The sequence below is a fragment of the Phyllopteryx taeniolatus genome, chromosome 5, assembly GCF_024500385.1.
Source record: "Phyllopteryx taeniolatus isolate TA_2022b chromosome 5, UOR_Ptae_1.2, whole genome shotgun sequence".
Classification (NCBI taxonomy): Eukaryota; Metazoa; Chordata; class Actinopteri; order Syngnathiformes; family Syngnathidae; genus Phyllopteryx; species Phyllopteryx taeniolatus.
In genome coordinates, this window is record NC_084506.1 from 30,888,668 (window position 1) to 30,907,644 (window position 18,977).

Sequence of the window (18,977 nt, forward strand, 5' to 3'; positions counted from 1 at the left end):
GTCCAGGCCAAGTACGTTTTATTTGCAATTTTCAAAATCGGTATTATTCATTTATTACTGTTTACTTTGGGTCACTGATGGGGTAGTGGTCCATGCAGGCATTGTGGTTCCATTTTCCACAGTGAGCTGTTTTGATCTCAGTCAGCTGGGAGAGGTTCAGCTCGTACGAAACTTTGAAATGTATGCATTGTATAGAAAATGGATGGATAGACGATGTTTCCTTTGGCGTTGTCGTTGCTCGATGTTGACATTTGTGGAGTTGCTGACTTGCATTTTGGATGCCTTGGCAAGAATTGTTTCATGTGTTCATTCATATCCACAATGATTCTGAGTACGTGTCACTTAAAATGTACATGTAAATAGGCAGTGAATTGGAATTGCAGTGTAAACTGAATTGTAATGGTTGTGTATGTATTGGCACACTGATGCCGTGCGATAGCACTCCCAATCTCTGTTCGACTTCCTCCCAAAGGTGTTTGATGATGTTGAGGTCAGGGCTGTCAAGTGCATCCACGGCAAACTCATTCAAGCATGACTTTATGGACCTTGCTTTTTGTCCTGGGACGCAGCCACGCTGGAACCAAAAAGGGCCTTCCTCAAATCGTTCCCACAATGTTGGAAGTATACCATTGTCCACAATGTCTTGGTAAGATGAAGAATGACCGAAGAGGTGAATAATTCAGTGGGAATTCATGGTGTCAAGACTTTGGTGTCCAAATGTGATGTTCAGCATTCATTAACTGAATTGCAGGTTTCTAAGCACGCCTGACCACAATAACAATCCTTATTTTGAAATATGTTCAGTATCTAATTCCGTTAGAAACCGCAGTGTGAAGAAAAACATGCTGTTTTGTTTCATTGCCCGTGCTCACTGCTGGTCTGACAACCAAACCAAGTGGTTCCTTGTATGTCACCAGCAACTCTCTGTGGATAGACACTGAGTTTTTAGGGGGGTTCCAGGCCGATTGTATTCACATATGACGAGCACCCTTCTCCTTATACATCTTTTTGGTGGTGGGGGGGGGGGGGCAATTTCCTTTTCATGGGACTAATTGAAGTCCGCAAGCCATCACAGCTGAAGTGCTCCCGCAGGGCTTCTCTTTTCTTTTTGCTTGTTTCCTCCCCTCCTCCAACACCAGCTTTTATTATCATTTGCCATATCCAGTAAACAACCTGTTAGTGGAAATTAGGGTCCAGTGAGTGATGAAGCGACACTGCATACCCCTCCTGTCTCCTCTGCTTCTCGCTCTCTCTCACTGTCGTACTCTGTGTCATCCCTTTCAGCTCTTTCCACTTTTGTGCCCCCACCCTCTGTTCTGCCTTGTTTGGCACGCAGGCCTGTATTAAGAGTGGTGGTGATGTGGTGATGGTGGTGGAGTGCGTGTATGAATGCAGGCGGGGGGTCTGAAATGAAGATTGAAGTGGACAAAAAAAGCCCTGGCGCAACCTGGAGGTGGAAATTAATGATAAAAATAATTACTGCCCCATTCCTACCTGACCTAGTTTTCATAAAGGAGAACGATTGCCCCCAGTCGCACACTCTGTATGTGCGTTTAAGTATTAGTCTATCTGTGTGTGTGCACATGGCCAAGAGAATGGCCATGGTGTCATCGGAATGGATGTATGAGAGGACCTACAAGGAGACAGTTATCAGCAATTGCTGGCAAGACGCCACTTGCCTATTCCCCAAATGTACTTCTCCTTTAGGCAACGGCTCACGCAATCACTTTGTACCAGAGACGACACACACTATCACTAAAGAGGAAAGCCGATCGCCATAACGTTGTTTCTTCCACGAGTGTCAATACAAGTACAGTATAGTATAGTACATACAGTATGTGAATCTAATTTGCCATTAAATTCTTTTGATTTTACATTTTGTTTGATGATGTCACATGAAGCAGTTTCAAAAAATGTGGATGTCATCTGACAGCGATGGTTTTCAAAAACAATCTGAACAAACCCCTTTTTTCTTGGCTATTTTCTGGTCTGTTGACCCTGATCTTTCTTCCTGGCGCCTTGCCTGTCTCGCACACGTCCACTTACAAAGCTGCTCCGAATCAACGATTGGCAAAGCCGTGTCACGTGGGAGGAGCTACAATGCACGTAACTGCTTTGTGCTTAAAAAGGTGTTACAGATCTGGACCGGAGGCTGTCTGTCCTAATGTACAGTAATCATATGATGTAATCTATTTTCTAGTTCAGTCTTACTTTTGAGTAGCACTTTGGCCATTGAGCTTATCAAGTGACACCCTTGTGAAAGGGTATACAGTAATCCCTCCTTTATTGCAGGGGTTTATTGTGCAACATATTAAATCCGCCAAGTAGAGTCCATATATTCATTTTGTTATTTGTACACAGATTTTGAAAGCTTTATGCATAATATCAATACTATATGCATAGATCATTTTACACTTAAGACTATGTGAGTCCTGGGATGCACAGGTCATGGAAACAATGAGTCCCAGCCCTGGGGACAATGAGTCCCTGCATTTTATCATCACAGAATACAGATTGACTAATCCGCCGCTATATGACGATTCTTGCTTCGCAGTCCTGCTATGTTGCGGATTTGTATTACACTTGTTTTTACGATATTTTTTTTCTATCCGTTGCTCTTGCGCTCAATGTATTATATGTGTTTAGCCCTGCCACGAAATTTTTTAGAACAATATATTTTCCCCAAAACGTTTATGATAAACAATTGTATTGTTGATGTTTGTTTTTTATGCCACTGATATAATGATATTAGAGCATAATAAAGAATTGTACACATCTTACAAATTCTGGCTCAAACATGAGCCCAACTGTGTAATGCTGTCTCATTGACTAAATAAAAGTAGGGCTGCATTTCTCTATAAAGTAAATAAAAAGAGACAGTTATACGTGTTCAAAATAAAGTGCTTAACTTTAGAAAAATGAAAAAGTTAGAATTTCCTCTTTGCTGTTTGGCGTCTTAACACAACAGTCAAGTCAAACAATTTTGCATATGATAATTTAACAAATCTTGACAAATAAACCGTTTTAGAGGTTCTGTTTGTTCAAAACCTTTGTTATGGTTCATATTGGCGTTTCACACAATGTATATGAGAGCATAAACTATAAAATAGATGATTGAGAGCTAGCCTAGCCACTGTTATTATTTAAACACTGTAATAATAAGATGGTTTGTGTATCTTGCTGACAGATGAGGAAGGCGATTTATTTTTATTTTGACTTACTAATGACGGGGCTGCCGGTTGTCAACCTTGTTCAGCCAAGGTCAGTTTACCGGGGATTTCAGCAGGGTCAGACCATAGACTGCTGGATTCCCATAAAAATGACTTACAGTTAAGTCATCAACAGCGAGAGCAACACTGGAGGGAGGGCCTTCCCACACGTGTCAATCTTCTCAAGTTACGTGTGTGTGCGTGTGTGTGTGTGTGTGTGTGAATACCTTCAAAACTGTGCTACGGTTGTCTCAAAAATAAATACGCGTGCCTGCTCGTCCACGAACACACCTTCAACAATTCACAAGCAGAATTGAATATTTACAAATGATATATCATGATAAATGGAAACACCGCATTAAAAAAAAAAAAAGTAAATCCAAGATATATTTTTGGATTTGAAAAACACGTGTAAATCGCATATGTTTGTGGATCTGAAAAAAACGTAACTCACGGATATACAGTATTTGTGCATCTGAAAAACCCTATAATAATTACATAACTTTGAGAGAAATTTCTCCATTAGCCACTGTGTGTGTTGAGTGACTCGGCGTCAGTTGATGCAAACGGCAGGCAATGTGTGAATATATGTGCTTGTGTTTATTTTGTTACCTTTTTCAATATAAAGCAATTGAAAGTGCACCGGCAGCTGTGACGATCCTTTTACGGGTGGAGGGATCGCAGTTCATTCTAACTAAGCGTGGTAGGCAATATTAAATTATCTTAATATGCTAACTATTCCATAGATGCATTGTTGTGCAACTTAAGCCAATTGTACTTTGCAATAGGCACATTATACTTTAACTTCTTTATTAAGCGTGAAATGATCCCAAACTTTGGAAATTTTCTGTCTTTTACTCACTCTTTCCTCCTGGCTCAGGCTCATTGCTCTGCAGTAACAGTCAGTGTGGAAAAATAATCACCGTGATGTAGCGAATAAACCACAATGTAAGTAGGCCTATGATAAAATAATCAGCAATGCAAAGACGCTGCAAAAAGTGAACCGTGATACAGCGAGGGACAAATGTACAAACAAAACATCCCAGAGAAATGCAAAAAAAAAAAAAAAAAAAAAAAAAAAAAAAGGCAACAACTCAAGCCTGGGAGAAAGGGTGTCAAGGCTGTTGGTGAGCCATGATTCTGATTTTGTCTGGGTTCTGGAGAAGTTCCGAGAGTCCATTGTAGAAAATATATTGTTCTTTGCGACGTTATACTACACAACACAATTCATATTTACAACTCTATTATTTTGGGGGCTTTTGTATCAGAATTTTTGACAGAGTCCATTTATTTCTCCCAAACCACATTTTTGTTTTTATTTTGCAGCAAACCAGGGCAGCAGTGAAAACAAGTTAGATTTTTCCAGCTATTCCTTGTACATGTGCTGTTTATCATCACAAATTTCAAATGCCCCTTTTCTGCAATGAGGCAAACAAAAAAAAATGGTGAACCCCGTTTATAAGTGCCGTCCATTTACCATTTTATCGTGGGAGATACTGTATGTTTCAGACCCACCTGCGAAATGTGAAAAAAAAAATGCAAAGCTAGACCATATCATTTTTTTTTAGATAGTTTTGACCCTCCCACACACTACATTTAAACTTATTAAAAAACTTTAAAGTGTTCCTTAGCACCTGTTGTCACTCTTTCACTGTCAAGAAATAGGAAACTGTTGCATGACATCTCTTTGAAGAAACAAAGAGTAGAGTCTGTCGCTTGCAGTGTTCCAAAATTGTATGTACAGCATGCTTGCTTTAATCTGTTTGTTTTTCACTCCCATTTGAAGTGTACTGTAAAACTGACACATAAAAGAAATGTAAACATTGTATATTGCAACAAAATAAAATGTTCAACCAAACCATGTAATAACGAAGGTCCGCTAGCTTAATTCTAACATACTGTATAATGTGAAACGCCATAGACTGCTTGGATGTTACACTAAATATAAACCTTCAAACAACTGCTACTCTAGAACATGGAGCAGCATCACATACAACAAACGAGAATTTAAAATGTTATATTTAAACACCAACATGTTCAAACAAACCATACAGTACAGGATTACTCACAGGCATATATTGCTCTGTGGGAGCAATGACTATTACTGCAGAGCTTAGTAGGGGATCTTGTCTGCTTCTTCCTCTTCCTCTAAATTACACTGCATCTACATACAGTAGAGCTCAGTGCTGCACAACGTGGTACTACACTGAAGGCACACAACTCTAAATTCGGACTTGCCTGTATAACCGCCCCCCCCCCCAATTATTGCTTAAAAATTTGCAATGAATGAAAATCCACAATTTAGTGGGGGTTCACTATAATGGCGTCAAATCAATCATGGACCACAACTGATCACTCGAAACAAGTGTGCGTACATTTGCAGCCAGCTATTTACAAAATTCGGTCAAATGTCTGTTCCCATGAATTGCCACCTCACACTGAATCTTGGTGATAAGATTTTTTTTTTTCTAAAACTCTAAATCATTTTTTACATGGTGGTCTCCATCCTGCTATTGAAGCATGGCAACATGACAGAAAGGTATATAGTCTGAGTGGTGCATTAAAAACTTCCAGCCTGAGCTCTTTAAGAAGTCTGCCAGCATGTTAATTAAAAGTGCTTAATGATAACAAGTTTGAGGGCTGGCTGCAAGTGAGATAACCATTCACCCTTCTCCTCAATCCCGACACACTGGTCCATCTATTTGACCTTGTGGAACCACTGGGATTACACATCCTTGGAAAAGTTAGCGCCTCTTTGGACTATATACGCTGTGTCACTTTATCATCACAGCAGTGGAGTACTAATGCTTAACATGGGTTTAACAACATAGTAGAACAAACTCCTGAAATAGTAGCACACCTCCTCCTTGTCACACTCTTTCAGGCTTATTTGCATCACTTCATTTCGTCTGCTGATGTCATGCAGGAAGGGTCTGGGTTAAGTCTGAACCACACAAATTAAATGTTAAATGATCCATCCACAGCTGACAACATTCACCTGTTGTCACAAATGTGACGTCTGCATTCAATCTATCACAGTAGTGAACAAGCATACGCTGTTGTTGACCAACTAGAGCAGCTTTTACATCATTCAGTGAGCAATTGGAGAAGTTAGGTGTTCATGTGTCGTCCACATTTTATATTTTGTCATAACAGACATTATTTAGTTATTTCATAATGATACGTGACCTCCATGTTGGAATAGAAAGACAGATTAAGTGAGGCTTTTATACATGTTTTCCTGCCTGCCAATCTTCCTGTGTGTGGACACACATGCTGGCTTGTGTGGGTGTTGGAGAAGCAGCTCGTCTGGCAGGTGAATTGCTTCACTTTTTAAGTCGAAAAATAAACTATTCTATGTTGCCAAGCAAAAAAAAAAAAAAAAAAAAAAAAAAAGCAGACATAGGCAAGGTTACAATGTGTGGTTCGTTTGAGATTACATATGCATTTAACTTCATTTAACCATGTGAAAGCATCTGGCCTGAATCTGTTCCTGCTGCGGGTCAGTCTGTCTGTTTGGACATGACACAGCCAACCAGAGTGTGTGTCCAGCTTGATCCTTTGTGTGTTTGTGTGCATTTAACCACATCATACAGTCAGCAGACCCCAACCTGATCTCACACGTACTTCACAGGTTGTCCAATCTAAAATTAGGTGAGTCAGTAAACAAACTCATGATGATTATGATGGATAGCTTTTCTTCGTGGTATTGTATATTCCCATTATGGCTCAACATAATCGATTAATTGTCAAAAACTCAGTTGATGGTGTTTTTATTGAAGCGAGAGCTGCTTTTCATATATTCATTCAAAATATAGGAAATTACCGTAATGTCTCGTGTATAATGCGCACCCATGTATAATACGCACCCCGAAAGTTGACCTCAAAATTCTGTAAAACCCTTCTACTTATATGTAATGCATTTTTACAATGCATGATTTTTCTTCTACACATATGATCAAAACATGATGTATTTTCTATATTTTGTTAGTTTTCTCAAATAATTATTCTGAAGTTAAACACTTTATTTGAACATGTAATACTTTATTTTTATTTACTTGCTCTTATTTTGAAATTCACTGCCCTACTTTTATTTAGTAAATGAGAAAACACACAGTTGTGCTCATATGTTTGTTTACCAGGCAGAATTTTTACCAGGCAGAATCTCAAACCAGCCCAACTCAGTGCTAAGGAGGGTTGGAGTCAGAAAGGGCATCGGCCTGTCAAACCTATGCCACAATTTATATTGAAATGAGTCATAAACAAATGCAGTGAGGAAGAAATCGATGAAAAGGAAAGCCCTTAAGGAACATTTGGAGTGTCATCCAAAACGGGAACCCCGAACAGGGTAAAGCTGGGAAGGAAAAGACACTTTTGTCTGTCAATTTCCACTGAAAATTTGTGTATCTTTATTTTGCTTATCATAAATATTATGGGCAGCACAGTGGGCGACTGGTTAGCACATCTGCCTCACAGTTCTGAGGACCGGGGTTCTGGCTGTGTGGAGTTTGCATCTTCTCCCCGTGCCTGGGTGGGTTTTCTCCGAGCTCTCCGGTTTCCGCCCATATCCCACAAACATGCACGGGAGGTTGATTGAAGACAAAATTGCCCGTTCATGTGAATGTGAGTGCCAATGGTTGTTTGTTTCTATGTGCCCTGCGATTGGCTGGCGACCAGTTCAGGATGTAGCCCACCTCTCGCCCAAAGATAGTTGGGCAAGCCTCCTGCACGCCCGCGATCCTAGTGATGATAAGCGGTACAGAAAATGGATGCATGGATAAATCTTCTGTTTCAGTTGATCCAGAATACATCAAAATCCCAAACTGTAGCCATTCAATGTTGTTTAAGACTTGGCAGAGGCTGCTTGAGTGCTCTTATTGTTGTTAATGTGATGTCTGTGCATGGCCTTGAACTGCACAGATCGTTGTGTCCTCATTTGGGAACATGCGTGTGAGGATTAAAATGAGGAAGGGGAGATGCGTTGGGTGTGTACACTGTGCATGCAAAATGCTCATCTATCAGTAAGACCCAGTGGGGGTTACCAAGCGGCATTATGGCTGGTGTCTGCATGTGCTGGAGCGGTGGCTTCATTTGAAGAGGTGGGGGGAGAGTTGGAGAATCCCGTGGAAAAGGAGATTCTGATGGAAAAGCCATGAAAGACGCAACAGAGGGGGAGAGGAAAAACAAACTAGTCTTGCTGAAGAGGGGAAGAGAAATGGAGAGGTTGCAAAAGCGGGTGATTGAAAGTGGGGAGGGATTGTGGGAGGAAAAGAGGTGTGATAGAGGGTGGGAAAGGAGCAGACAGTCTGGTGGATGGGCAAAAAGACAAAGGGAAGAGAGAGGAGAGTGAGAGGAATCTGTCATGTGGCTGGTTAGACTTGAACACACTAAGCTGCATGAAGATCTCAGGTCTCAAAAGTGTTCCAAGGGTGCCAAAGCAGTGCTTCAGTGAGGCTTGAAGACACTGTGGAGAAGACAGGACCAGGAAGGGCTTAAGCAAAAGGCAGAGTGATAGACACCGAAGAGGAGGGAGGAGGAGAGGGGAGGCCGTCTCATGGCGCTCTAACAGCACGCGAGGAGCTGGTGTTGGAGCGAGGCGAGCGCAAGAGAGGGAGGAGAGAGGGAGCCACGGGGAGGGGGTGAGGTATTTAAACACTGGAGCAGGACAGCGCAACCGAAGCTCTCAACTCCCTGAGTGAAGGTAGGACAGGGAGAGGAAGCAACAGAGGAACAGAGCTTCTGCCACAGTTTTTCATACTTTGACACAATATCGCAGCACACACACACTCGCACGCACTTTTGGACTTTTTATTCATCAGTGGACTCCAGAAGCGTCTCCCTGGACTCCAGCTACCTGAGTCCTCTTTGCTCCCATTCATTCATCACTCTCCTCAAATTTACACATCTCGCTCTCACTCTTTGAGGGCAGATGGCCACGCCGTGGGCCTCTCTCGGGGGCGCCTTCGGCTGTGCCCTGCTGGCCCTGGTCCTGGGGAGCAGCAGCGTGGACTTCGGGGTGCCCCCTGCAAGTTTTTACCCCCGGTTCAACCCCTTTTTCTTCCTGTGCACCCATCACGCAGAGCTGGATGGAGTTGGGGTGGCGGAAGGTGGGGGTGAGATGCTGCTCACCATCCAGATCTTGGGTAACCCCAGCGCCTACACCCCAGGACAGGAATACCAAGGTGTGTCCATTTTTTTTAATGTGAAATAAAGCTTACCCTTTTTTGTTGTATTTTATATGCATTCTCTTATTGCGATTGTGAGTTTTACTGATTATGAAATGTGAATTCATGTTTTCTGTTTTTTTTTTCTTTTTTTTGTAGTTAATTGTAATTGTTTGTTGTCTGAATAGTCAACCATTAAAAACAATCAGTCATAGTTATTTTCGCAGTTTATAAAGAACAACAACTATTCATTGGAGGGACAAAGGACAAGCATCAGGGAACATACAAACTGATCTCAAATGACACACATTTGTGTTTATAGGCAAAAATAGACATTTTTTTCCAGGTGATTTGCACTTTTTTCCATCGTTGCTTGTGTGCGAGAGCAGTTTGGATCAAGTGGTTGTTGTTTGGAAGCATTGTTCATGTAACTGTTAAAAAAAAAAAAAAATAGTGATACTGTTTTGGACTTGTTCAGTGTGTAAAGTAGCTTTGGTGTTTGACTAATCTGTGATCCGGATGCTCCATGCGTAGGCAGCTTCTCTACATGATCAGAGAACTGAACGAGAGAGCGAGAGAGAGACAGAGCGTGCGTGCGTGCAAACGCTGCAAACGGCTACGGACAAAGAGAGTAAAAGTGCAGAAAATGCTAAAGATTTAGGTTTAGCGAAAGCGTCCTTGGGTGCGAGAGGAGACAGATTAACAGGGCTTTTCCCACGCGGATGCGCTGGCACCTGGTTGTGGAAAAGTGATCCCCCGTGATTGCTCCGACTGTGTCGCCACTGCTCAGCACTGGCTCTCGTAACTTACTTAACACTGGGGACAGTGACCCTCACGGGCCAGCGCAGTTCTACAGAGGTCACGTTCCCATGCTACTCTCCTCTCCTCAAGAGTCATGTGTATACAAATTTGATTTATTATTACAGATTTGTTCTCACTCTCAAAGTAAAATAATATACACTTTTTCTGTGTTCTTCCTCTTCGGTTTCATTTCATTTTATGTGGCTGACTTCTAACACTCGTCCTGGCTTGATTAGCTACATTGTTTTATCGGAACAAATAAACTTCTTGAATTCAAATAGGATCTGTTCAACACAGTTTGTTTGGAAGGAAGAGGTGAAGGCCAAGAAGAAAATGAGTTCAGGAAAAGCCAGTAGTCTGGAAGAATCAGTTTTATCAAGCTTTGAGTCAAGCACCTTTTAACTGGGGCTTGTAGGGAGAGATTTGGAATAACTGGCGGCTGGATGGGAGGGATGGTGCGCGCAGAGAGGTTTAAATAATTAGCATTATAAACGCGGCGGACTGGGAGGAGGGAGAGATTTAAATAGGGCCGCGGAGTGAGGAGGAGATTTGAATGACGATGAGAGGATTGAGAAGATAAGATAGGAGCAGCGAGGCTTCCACGGAAAAATGACAGGCTTCCAAGCGGCTCACTTTTCTTTTCCGTCCCAGGTTTTGGCCCACGATGGCGGCTCATTGTTAAATTTTTGTGGTTTTGACTCGAGAGGATGGAAGACTGAATGGCAAGTGAACAAGTGAAACATGGCTGGCTGAAAACAAAGTTAAGCAATATTTTTTTTGCCTCTTTTGACTGAACTGGTTATATCTGTGCACACTCCCACTTCCAAATGTCAGAGTGGAAGGAATATTTTGGTTTGAGAGCTTCATCTGGGTATTAAATTTACAGACACGTATGTGCCTCCTTGCCTAACGACACAATCACAATCCTTCCCGGTGACATCATGTAAATCTTAAGGTTTACTGTTATTATTATTTCATGTTCATTTCTAGATACATAGCTGTCATGTATTTGGCTCGGCTTGATCTAAATTGCCTTTTACTCATTATTTTTCCGGAACGGATGGCCCTCACTTTTTGGGTTAGATGTGGTTTAATCGCCTAAAAGCAATGTGTGATCTAGATGAGGAAATGGTGGGTGGCAGTCAACAGAGATGCTGGCAATGTGGTTGGCGAAGGCTTGTAAAACAGAACATTGAAGAAATGCTATCTCAGGGTGTTTACGGAAGAAGTTGGGTGACAAAAATGGATTAGTGAACCTTTTCGTGGCGGAGACAAGAGGTGAAAGTCTAACAAAAACATCAGAGCTTTCGAGCCAAGAAGAAGTAAGATTCTGGGCGGCCCATTTGCTTTACTGTAATTCAGTTTCTGACCTGACCTCTCTGCCTCCTCCTTTGTTGCTTTGGAGCGATAAGACTGAGATGTGTGGGCCGTGCACTATGTGTGTGTGTGTGTGTGTGTGTGCGCTGTAGATTACTGTATTAAGTTATCAGAATGCGATGGCCAAGAAAGGTTACTGCCTGTGCTGCAACTATTGCCAGGATTGAGGTGGACAAATAAAATGTGTGAGAGAAATAAGAGTTCTTGGGAACTCAAGAGAAGAAGCAATGAAAAGATTTATGCGTGCTTTAGGTTCATGCCTGACAACAGCAAGTGTCACTCACACATTCAATCACACTGCCTACATCTGCCCTTATCTTCATGAGGGAAGCGCAGTAAGGTCACGCGGAGATCTGAGCTGTCCTCAAAATAACCAACAGGTCCATTTAAGATGCATTTGCTACACTCGTGACGTGTTGGTTGGTTTGTTCTCTCGATGACAGAAAACAGAATGAAACTGCAAATTTTGTGCAGATCTGGATAAAGGAGCCCACTGAAGAATTTATCGTCACTTTTTAGCTTTTGAGACACTGTGGCCTGGACTGAAAAGTAAAAAAAAATAAAATAAATGACAACCCACCTCCATTTATAACCTCATACAGTACACCATCCTCCATTTACCTCAAAGTAGGGCTTTTTGACACATTTTTGTTCACAATTGCCCTTCTACTCTATCACTCTTGTTACCTATTATCACAACAGTAGAAATGCTCCCCATGCAGCAACACGTTTGCAGGAAGCAACAGAAATCTCAGTGCACTTCATCTTAAATTGATAGTAATTACATTAGATAACATCGCCAATGTTGTTTTTCAAGACCCATCCAATTGAGAGCACAATGGAAACAATTAGTGGGGAAATGGTGGTGAGGTGTCCGAATAAGCTGGAAAATGGATGTGCTGGTTGCTTTTTGTTACATGAATTCATTTGTTGCAGTTTCTTCGTTGCCCCCTTGTTTGACATGACGTGGTCAGTTGTTGTGTCAGGATATGTCTGCACAGAACCCCAATAGGATGTCATTTTTTTTTTTGTCTTTGTAGCATCTAAATAGCTGGCTCAAGTGGTTTTGGTCTTTTGTTTTTAGAACGTCAATTTGCATACAGTGTTGGCGTCTTCATGCTTAATAATGGCATACAATATTAGTTTTTACACACGATATGACTTAATTGTATCTTAATGGGTAAAGACACGGGATTCATTTGTTTCAGTTTCAGTCATCTCTCTGTTGCTGCATAATTTTTTGTTTGTTTGCAGGACGCGAGTCACAGTTTTTTTTTTCCCCCAGATGTTCAAATATTGTGGGTTTAAAACAGAATCCAAGAACACAGCATGGGCCGAAAATGCGATCCCTTTCTCCAATTTTGGTTATGTTGGATATTTTTTCCTTATAGATTGAATGTCATTGAAAAGTTACCAGTTTCATTTGAGCTGACCTTTTTATTCGAACCTAGTTTTGTGTAACAACTTGTATGGTACATATGCTGTATCATAAACAATATGAGAATGTCTGGCAAGCTACATTGTTGTCTCCTACGATCATGCATTAGTTTAATGCAAGTCAACAGTTCATCTCCTCTACAGGCTATCTCAGTTGATAGTCCTTGGACGTGGGTACTCTGTTGGTGCTTTCAAACACACATTGTGAAAAGAATAACTGGAGGAGCTGCATGTTTCAACAAAGGCTGGGAACGGCAAAAGACTCTATTGTTTGTGTCCAAATCATGAACAGACTGACTGGGTGACCACAGAATAAATCCTTGCTTGCCCTGGCGACGCCTTCAAAATACAACAAAAATACAATTTCTGGTGTGTGAGAACATGTCTGGCATGGACATTCTCCTGATTTGCGCTAAATATCTGAAAGGGCAACAAAAACTCAGGCCCAGATTCTCAGTCCCATATGAAAGAACTGCTGGCCAGTGGTTTATGCAAGGGTCACACTTCTCCAGATTCTTGCAGTGCCAAATTATTAGATTAGATTAGATATTAGATGAGACTTTTAGAGGTTATTAAATCAGAAACGGTAAAATGTATATTTCCACAAAATGACATCGTTAATGGGAACTTGGGAAAATAAAAAAAAAATCTCTTCAAATGCCATCAGCTCTTCCCATGATCACCTGACAGATGATCAGTCAATCTTTTCAGCTGTTTTCCAGCCAAACACTTTCATTATAGGTTATGCGTCTCTTCTTATTTTTTCTGCAAACCTTCTGTTGACTTATGTCTGAAGAACAACATGCCAGCCACTTTGAAGTAAAGGTCAGCAGCACAAGGCCTTGTTTAGGCTTTGGGAAAGCAGACCAGGCACTCGGTCCTATCAGTAAAGCCACACAGAGATGTCGAGGAAGCACATCTCCCATCTTTAAGTCGTTACATGCCAAAATAGCAATGCTGTAGTCTGTTGTGGCAGTATCCTGTTGAATGTCATGGTCACCCAACCCAGCTCCTAAGAACCTTGAGCGCTGGTAAGGAAGGGTCTGACTGCTGACGTCTCACCCTTTTTTTTTTTTTTTTAGGTCAGTTTCTCACTTCTCCGAAGCACGTGCTCACTTAAAAAGAGCTGTTGCAAGAATTGGCCTGTGGACCAACAAAAGCCTGGCCTAGTTTGCATGCAGTCATCCAATTTCGGGGAACTGGGGAGACTGAAAGTAGGCAAGAGCGAAGCAAGTGGAGAGGGGACAGGGGCTAATGGTTTAATGGGTTTCTCCTGTGAGCAAAGGAAAACCAACACGCAGCGCATACTTGCACTTTAAAGTGTACCAAACCCTTTGAATTCATTAACTTCCCAGCTCTTCAGTCACTCAGCCTCCCACTGCTTTGTCTGAATAGGTCACTTCACTGAGTCGGGGGAAGTGTGTCAAGTGCAGTACTACGTATGTGTATGGGCGTGCTGCGTGTGTTTGGGTGTTCAGTTTATGTGGACAATGAATGATGAAGCATTTAAAGAGCATTGTGTTCGCTGGGATATGTCCGTTTCTTTTGTGTGGAGGAGCAGATGGGCGAGAAATGAGAATGGATATGCATTTGAAATCTTCCCTTTGTCACGTGCACGCTTGGCCGTGCAGACAGCTCTCAGCTCATAGCGGGTGATCCATCATTACAAAGAGACAGGTCAGATGTTCCGCTAGCTAAACAGATATGTCCCAATTATCAGGCTTTTAGAATTTGTTATATCAGTGTTGCAAAAGGACATGATAGCAGGACTAGGAGGCTTTTTATTTTCCCCGTGCCCAAGGGTCTAATTGGCAGTTGATTGAAATGTATGTACAGTAGCAGTCAGTAGGTTCTGCTCTGGAAACGTTGGAGAACTTATGTTGAATTCCTGGAACCTCGGAGCACAAAGAATCTCTTCCAATCACTTTATTGTGTTAGCGACTGCCACAATGCTGCAAGAAGCCAGTGAGTGCATCTGTGTGATGAGGTGTGTTCCTCCTCCAGTCTTACTTAGGCAAGCGGCGCTGAGCTCTTACATTTTTTATTGTCCGTTTCCTCAATGGATTCTTTTTTTTGTTTGTTTGTTTCTTTCAGCCAAAACATGGAGGCTCTTAACAAGCAAATGAGAATTGTGTTTTCAGTAACTTCCATGAGTGGGCAGATGAGTGGGTGTAAGTATTTTCAGGATGTTGAAGAGTGAACGTGTCTGTTGACTTACAAACCGGGCTGCGCAGATACATGCAAGGCTGCCACAGGCTAAGCATGCATTTGCTTTCTTGTGTCTCTTTGTGGTTTGTGAAGGATTACGTTTTAGGCTGCATACGCATTAACACATATTTCAAAAACCAACGCTTTGCACTTTTATGGTTTGAATGCAGAAAAACATTGCTGTTGTTCATGAAAAAAATCAATTCTCTTCTTAAGTCTGCTTAAGTCCACTTGATGTTTTTTAGCGATGAACATCTCCAAAGTCACTACTTTTCAGGAATAATAAAAAAAAATCTACTAATCAAAATATACATAAACACAACACCACCCCAAAATCATCCTCAGTCACTAATTTAACATGCAAAAAAAAAAAACAATAAAAAATAATCACTAATTTATTATGCTGTCATTGACTAAAATAGCAGGACATAACGAAAATATTTTTAAAGGTTGCAGAGCCTCGAGTGATGCAATAAATAAAACAATTAGCTAACTGGGCAGTTTAATAGGCTGAAATACCGTCATGGCTTACCAGTTTCTTCTGCACCGAAGCATTACAGCGATCAATTTTTTTGCAAAAAAGGCTTACTCAAATGTACTGTATCTAAACTAACTATTTTCACTTGGGATTGTCTAAAAAAATTAAAATCATCATAATGCCACATGGCTCCCACAGAGTGAGGGAAAAGGTCGAGTTTTACAACACTTCTCTTCCGGTTGAGTGTTCAAGAGAGTTAATAGATATTTTTCCAGCCATTTCAACCCTTTAAATTGGTTAAAAATGTGTAAAAAAAAAAACAGAGCAATAGTATGAATTTGTGAAAAATTTGCGCTTGACAGTGACAATATAAAGCATACAAAGCAACACGGTCAAGTAGTGATTAGGATGTCTGCCTCACAGCGCTAAGATTCAGGGTTTCAATCTCTGGTCGGGCCTCCCTGTGTAAAGTTTGCATGTTCTCGCTTTGCTTCCGTGGGTTTTTCCCAGATACTTTGCTTTCCTTCCATGTTAGGTTAATTGAAGACGCTAAATTGTCCACAGGTGTGAATGTGTATATAAATGGTTGTTTGATGATGTCACAGGTCTCAAACTCAAAGAGCGGGGGCCACAACATCATTTTATGCGGCCCGCCAAAGCAAGTCATGTTGCGTCAACTTGATTCTTGCTCAAATTTGTAACAACATTTTAAATTGTTATATTTAATAAATTAAAATTTTAATAAAAAAAACATGTAATAAATAATGTTGACACATTGCAAGCATTTTTCTTTTTACAGCACCGCATTTTCACGACCATAAAGCGCAGTCTCAGTTACTGGGTCTATTTCTGTATATAACACAGACCGTATTATTGGGCGCAGGCATGGTCCGCATGCTGTCCTCAGTCACGTCCGCCTTTCCTCTATATAAGCAGCGTGTCGGTAGGTAATGCTCCCAGTCAGTCAAGTGGAGTGCTCATCAAAGTCACACAACAACATTTACAGATTTTGGAACTTTAGAGCGTCTGCCTCACAGTTCTGAGGACTGTGTTCAATCCCCGGCCCCGCCTGTGTGGAGTTTGCATGTTCTCCCCGTGCCTGCGTGGGTTTTCTCCAGGCATTCCGGTTTCCTCCCACATCCCAAAAACATGCGTGGTAGTTTAATTGACAACTCTAAATTGCCCGTAGGTGTGAATGTGAGTGCGAATTGTTGTTTGTTTGTGTGTGCCCTGCGATTGGCTGGCAACCAGTTCAGGGTGTACCCCGCCTCCTGCCCGATGACAGCTGGGATAGGCTCCAGCACGCCCGCGACCCTAGTGAGGAGAAGCGGCTCAGAAAATGGATGGATGGATGGAACTCGGTGCACACATAAGGCGTGCCGCATTATAAGGCGGCCCGTCCATTTTGGAGAAAATGTAAGACTTTTAAGTGCGCCTTATGGTCGTGAAAATATGGTAATTTGAACAATAATAACAAACTATTATGCTTGAGTTGTGATTTCAAAACTAGTTATCCATCAATTTGTTGTGTATATTGAATAATATGATGAGGGAATTAAACATTCATATGGTTTCACTGTCAAAATCCTAACTACAATGTGGCCCTTGACAAAAATGAGCTAGACAACCCTGATCTACTGTATATGTTCCCTGAGACTGACTGGCGACCAAGTACAATAGCTTGAAAAAGGACATTTTGGGCATTTCCAAACAAGATTATCTCGCAAACCTGATAAAAGGACATAAAAAGTCAAATTAAATAAAATGAATTGATAGAAGGGGCCCTTTAATGAGAGAGAGTTTCAAAAAGTTTCCCCTTCTTTAGTGATATTGCAGTATCGTTGTGTAACATAGATGGTTTTCTTTCGATCAACCCCATCATTACAGCACAATCGTTACTTTAAGTGGCAAAAGTGAGTTAGTCTTCCGATTTATGCCCCCTTTAAATTTTCATTGGCACATATATTACCTCCCCTCTTCCTCTGCCATTGTTTTGTTGTTTTTCAACACACACACACACACACACACACACACAAAAACACACACTACTATAACTATAGTGTGTGTTTATGCAAAGTCGTGCCAATGCCTACCTCATAACAATGGCGCTGTGTTCGTTGTCCTCGAGGACTGCTAAGTGTCCTTAGGGTGCACTTGAAATGTGATGGATGCTTTTCAAACCATCTCCTCGCTCCTGGTCACCATTAGTGCTCCTCGTGTTGTTTATGCGGTGATTTCCTAGCTGTCTTTGCTTGAAATGTCAACTTTACCCACGGCCTGTTCCTTACAGAGAATGAAGTTCCTGTTGGTGGATTGTACATCTCCTTTTGCCACTTTTTGCGCCCACTGTAGAACCTCCCCCTGGTTCCTTCATTGACAGCTCAGTAATCCCCGCTTGAGGGGGAATTGGGGGGGAGGCCAACGTGTCGTCTGTGCTGATAGCATTCAACGGGCCTTGTAGTGCCTCAGGAGACCCACGACAGAGTAGGCTACGTGGTGCAACTAGCAGGGTGCTGGTGACTCGGCGTGTGGCGCAGACGGATTAGCCTCGGCCCTATGCCCCCCTTTTTCCAGCACTGGCCCCCTTCAAAAAGCCTGGCCCACTCTGGCTCGACTTGGCAGGCTGGCAGAGGCAGATTACACAGCCCGTCGGATGCATAGCTCACCCGTCCTCCTGTCCAAAGTGACAACATGGGTGGGGGGGATGGTATTTACAGGGGTTGGAAAATATCAAATTCTCCTAATACTCTGTTGTGACATACCTCCCACCCCCACAAAAAGGATATATAACTCCATACCCCACATATTTGTGTCATCAGTTAGCTCAGTACAGTTTTGGTACGAGACACATCTTTACTGTCTTGTCTTGAAGCGCACAAAAACAACAATTCCAAACCATATCATCTTGCAGCACCGTTTGTTTGGGAAGCCAACCAATGATACGATAGCTGTAAAGCTAAAAACTTGCTATTTATTGAATTGTCAACCAAGAATTGGAAATGGAAAAGCACCAAAAATAAAATAGTGAGCACGTCTGCCTCACAGTTCTGACATTGGTGATTCGAAAATGCCAGCCTGATGTGTGGAGTTGGTTTGTACTCACCATGTTTGCATGGACTTTCTCCAGTTACTCCGGCTTGTCCCACATAAAAAAAACAAAAAAAACATTGAAGACTATAAATTGTCCTATGGTGTAAATGTGAGTGTCCAAAATTCTGAAAGTAACTGTGAATGATTGTTTGTTTCCGACACTAAATTCACACTACAGGGCGTGATGCCCAATTAGGATTTTTTGTTAAAACC

At 41.7% G+C, this 18,977-nt stretch overlaps 1 protein-coding gene across 2 annotated transcripts in view; it reads left to right on the plus strand.

Annotated features, from left to right (window-relative positions):
* Positions 1-8,876: 8,876 nt before the first annotated feature.
* Positions 8,877-18,977, plus strand: part of reln (reelin) — a 99,477-nt gene continuing 89,376 nt past the window's right edge. For both annotated transcript variants that reach the window (XM_061774850.1, XM_061774851.1), the window contains exon 1: positions 8,877-9,391. In XM_061774850.1, coding sequence (XP_061630834.1) covers positions 9,139-9,391 — 253 coding nt within the window. In that variant the 5' untranslated portion in view covers positions 8,877-9,138. The remainder of the gene's footprint in view (positions 9,392-18,977) is intronic.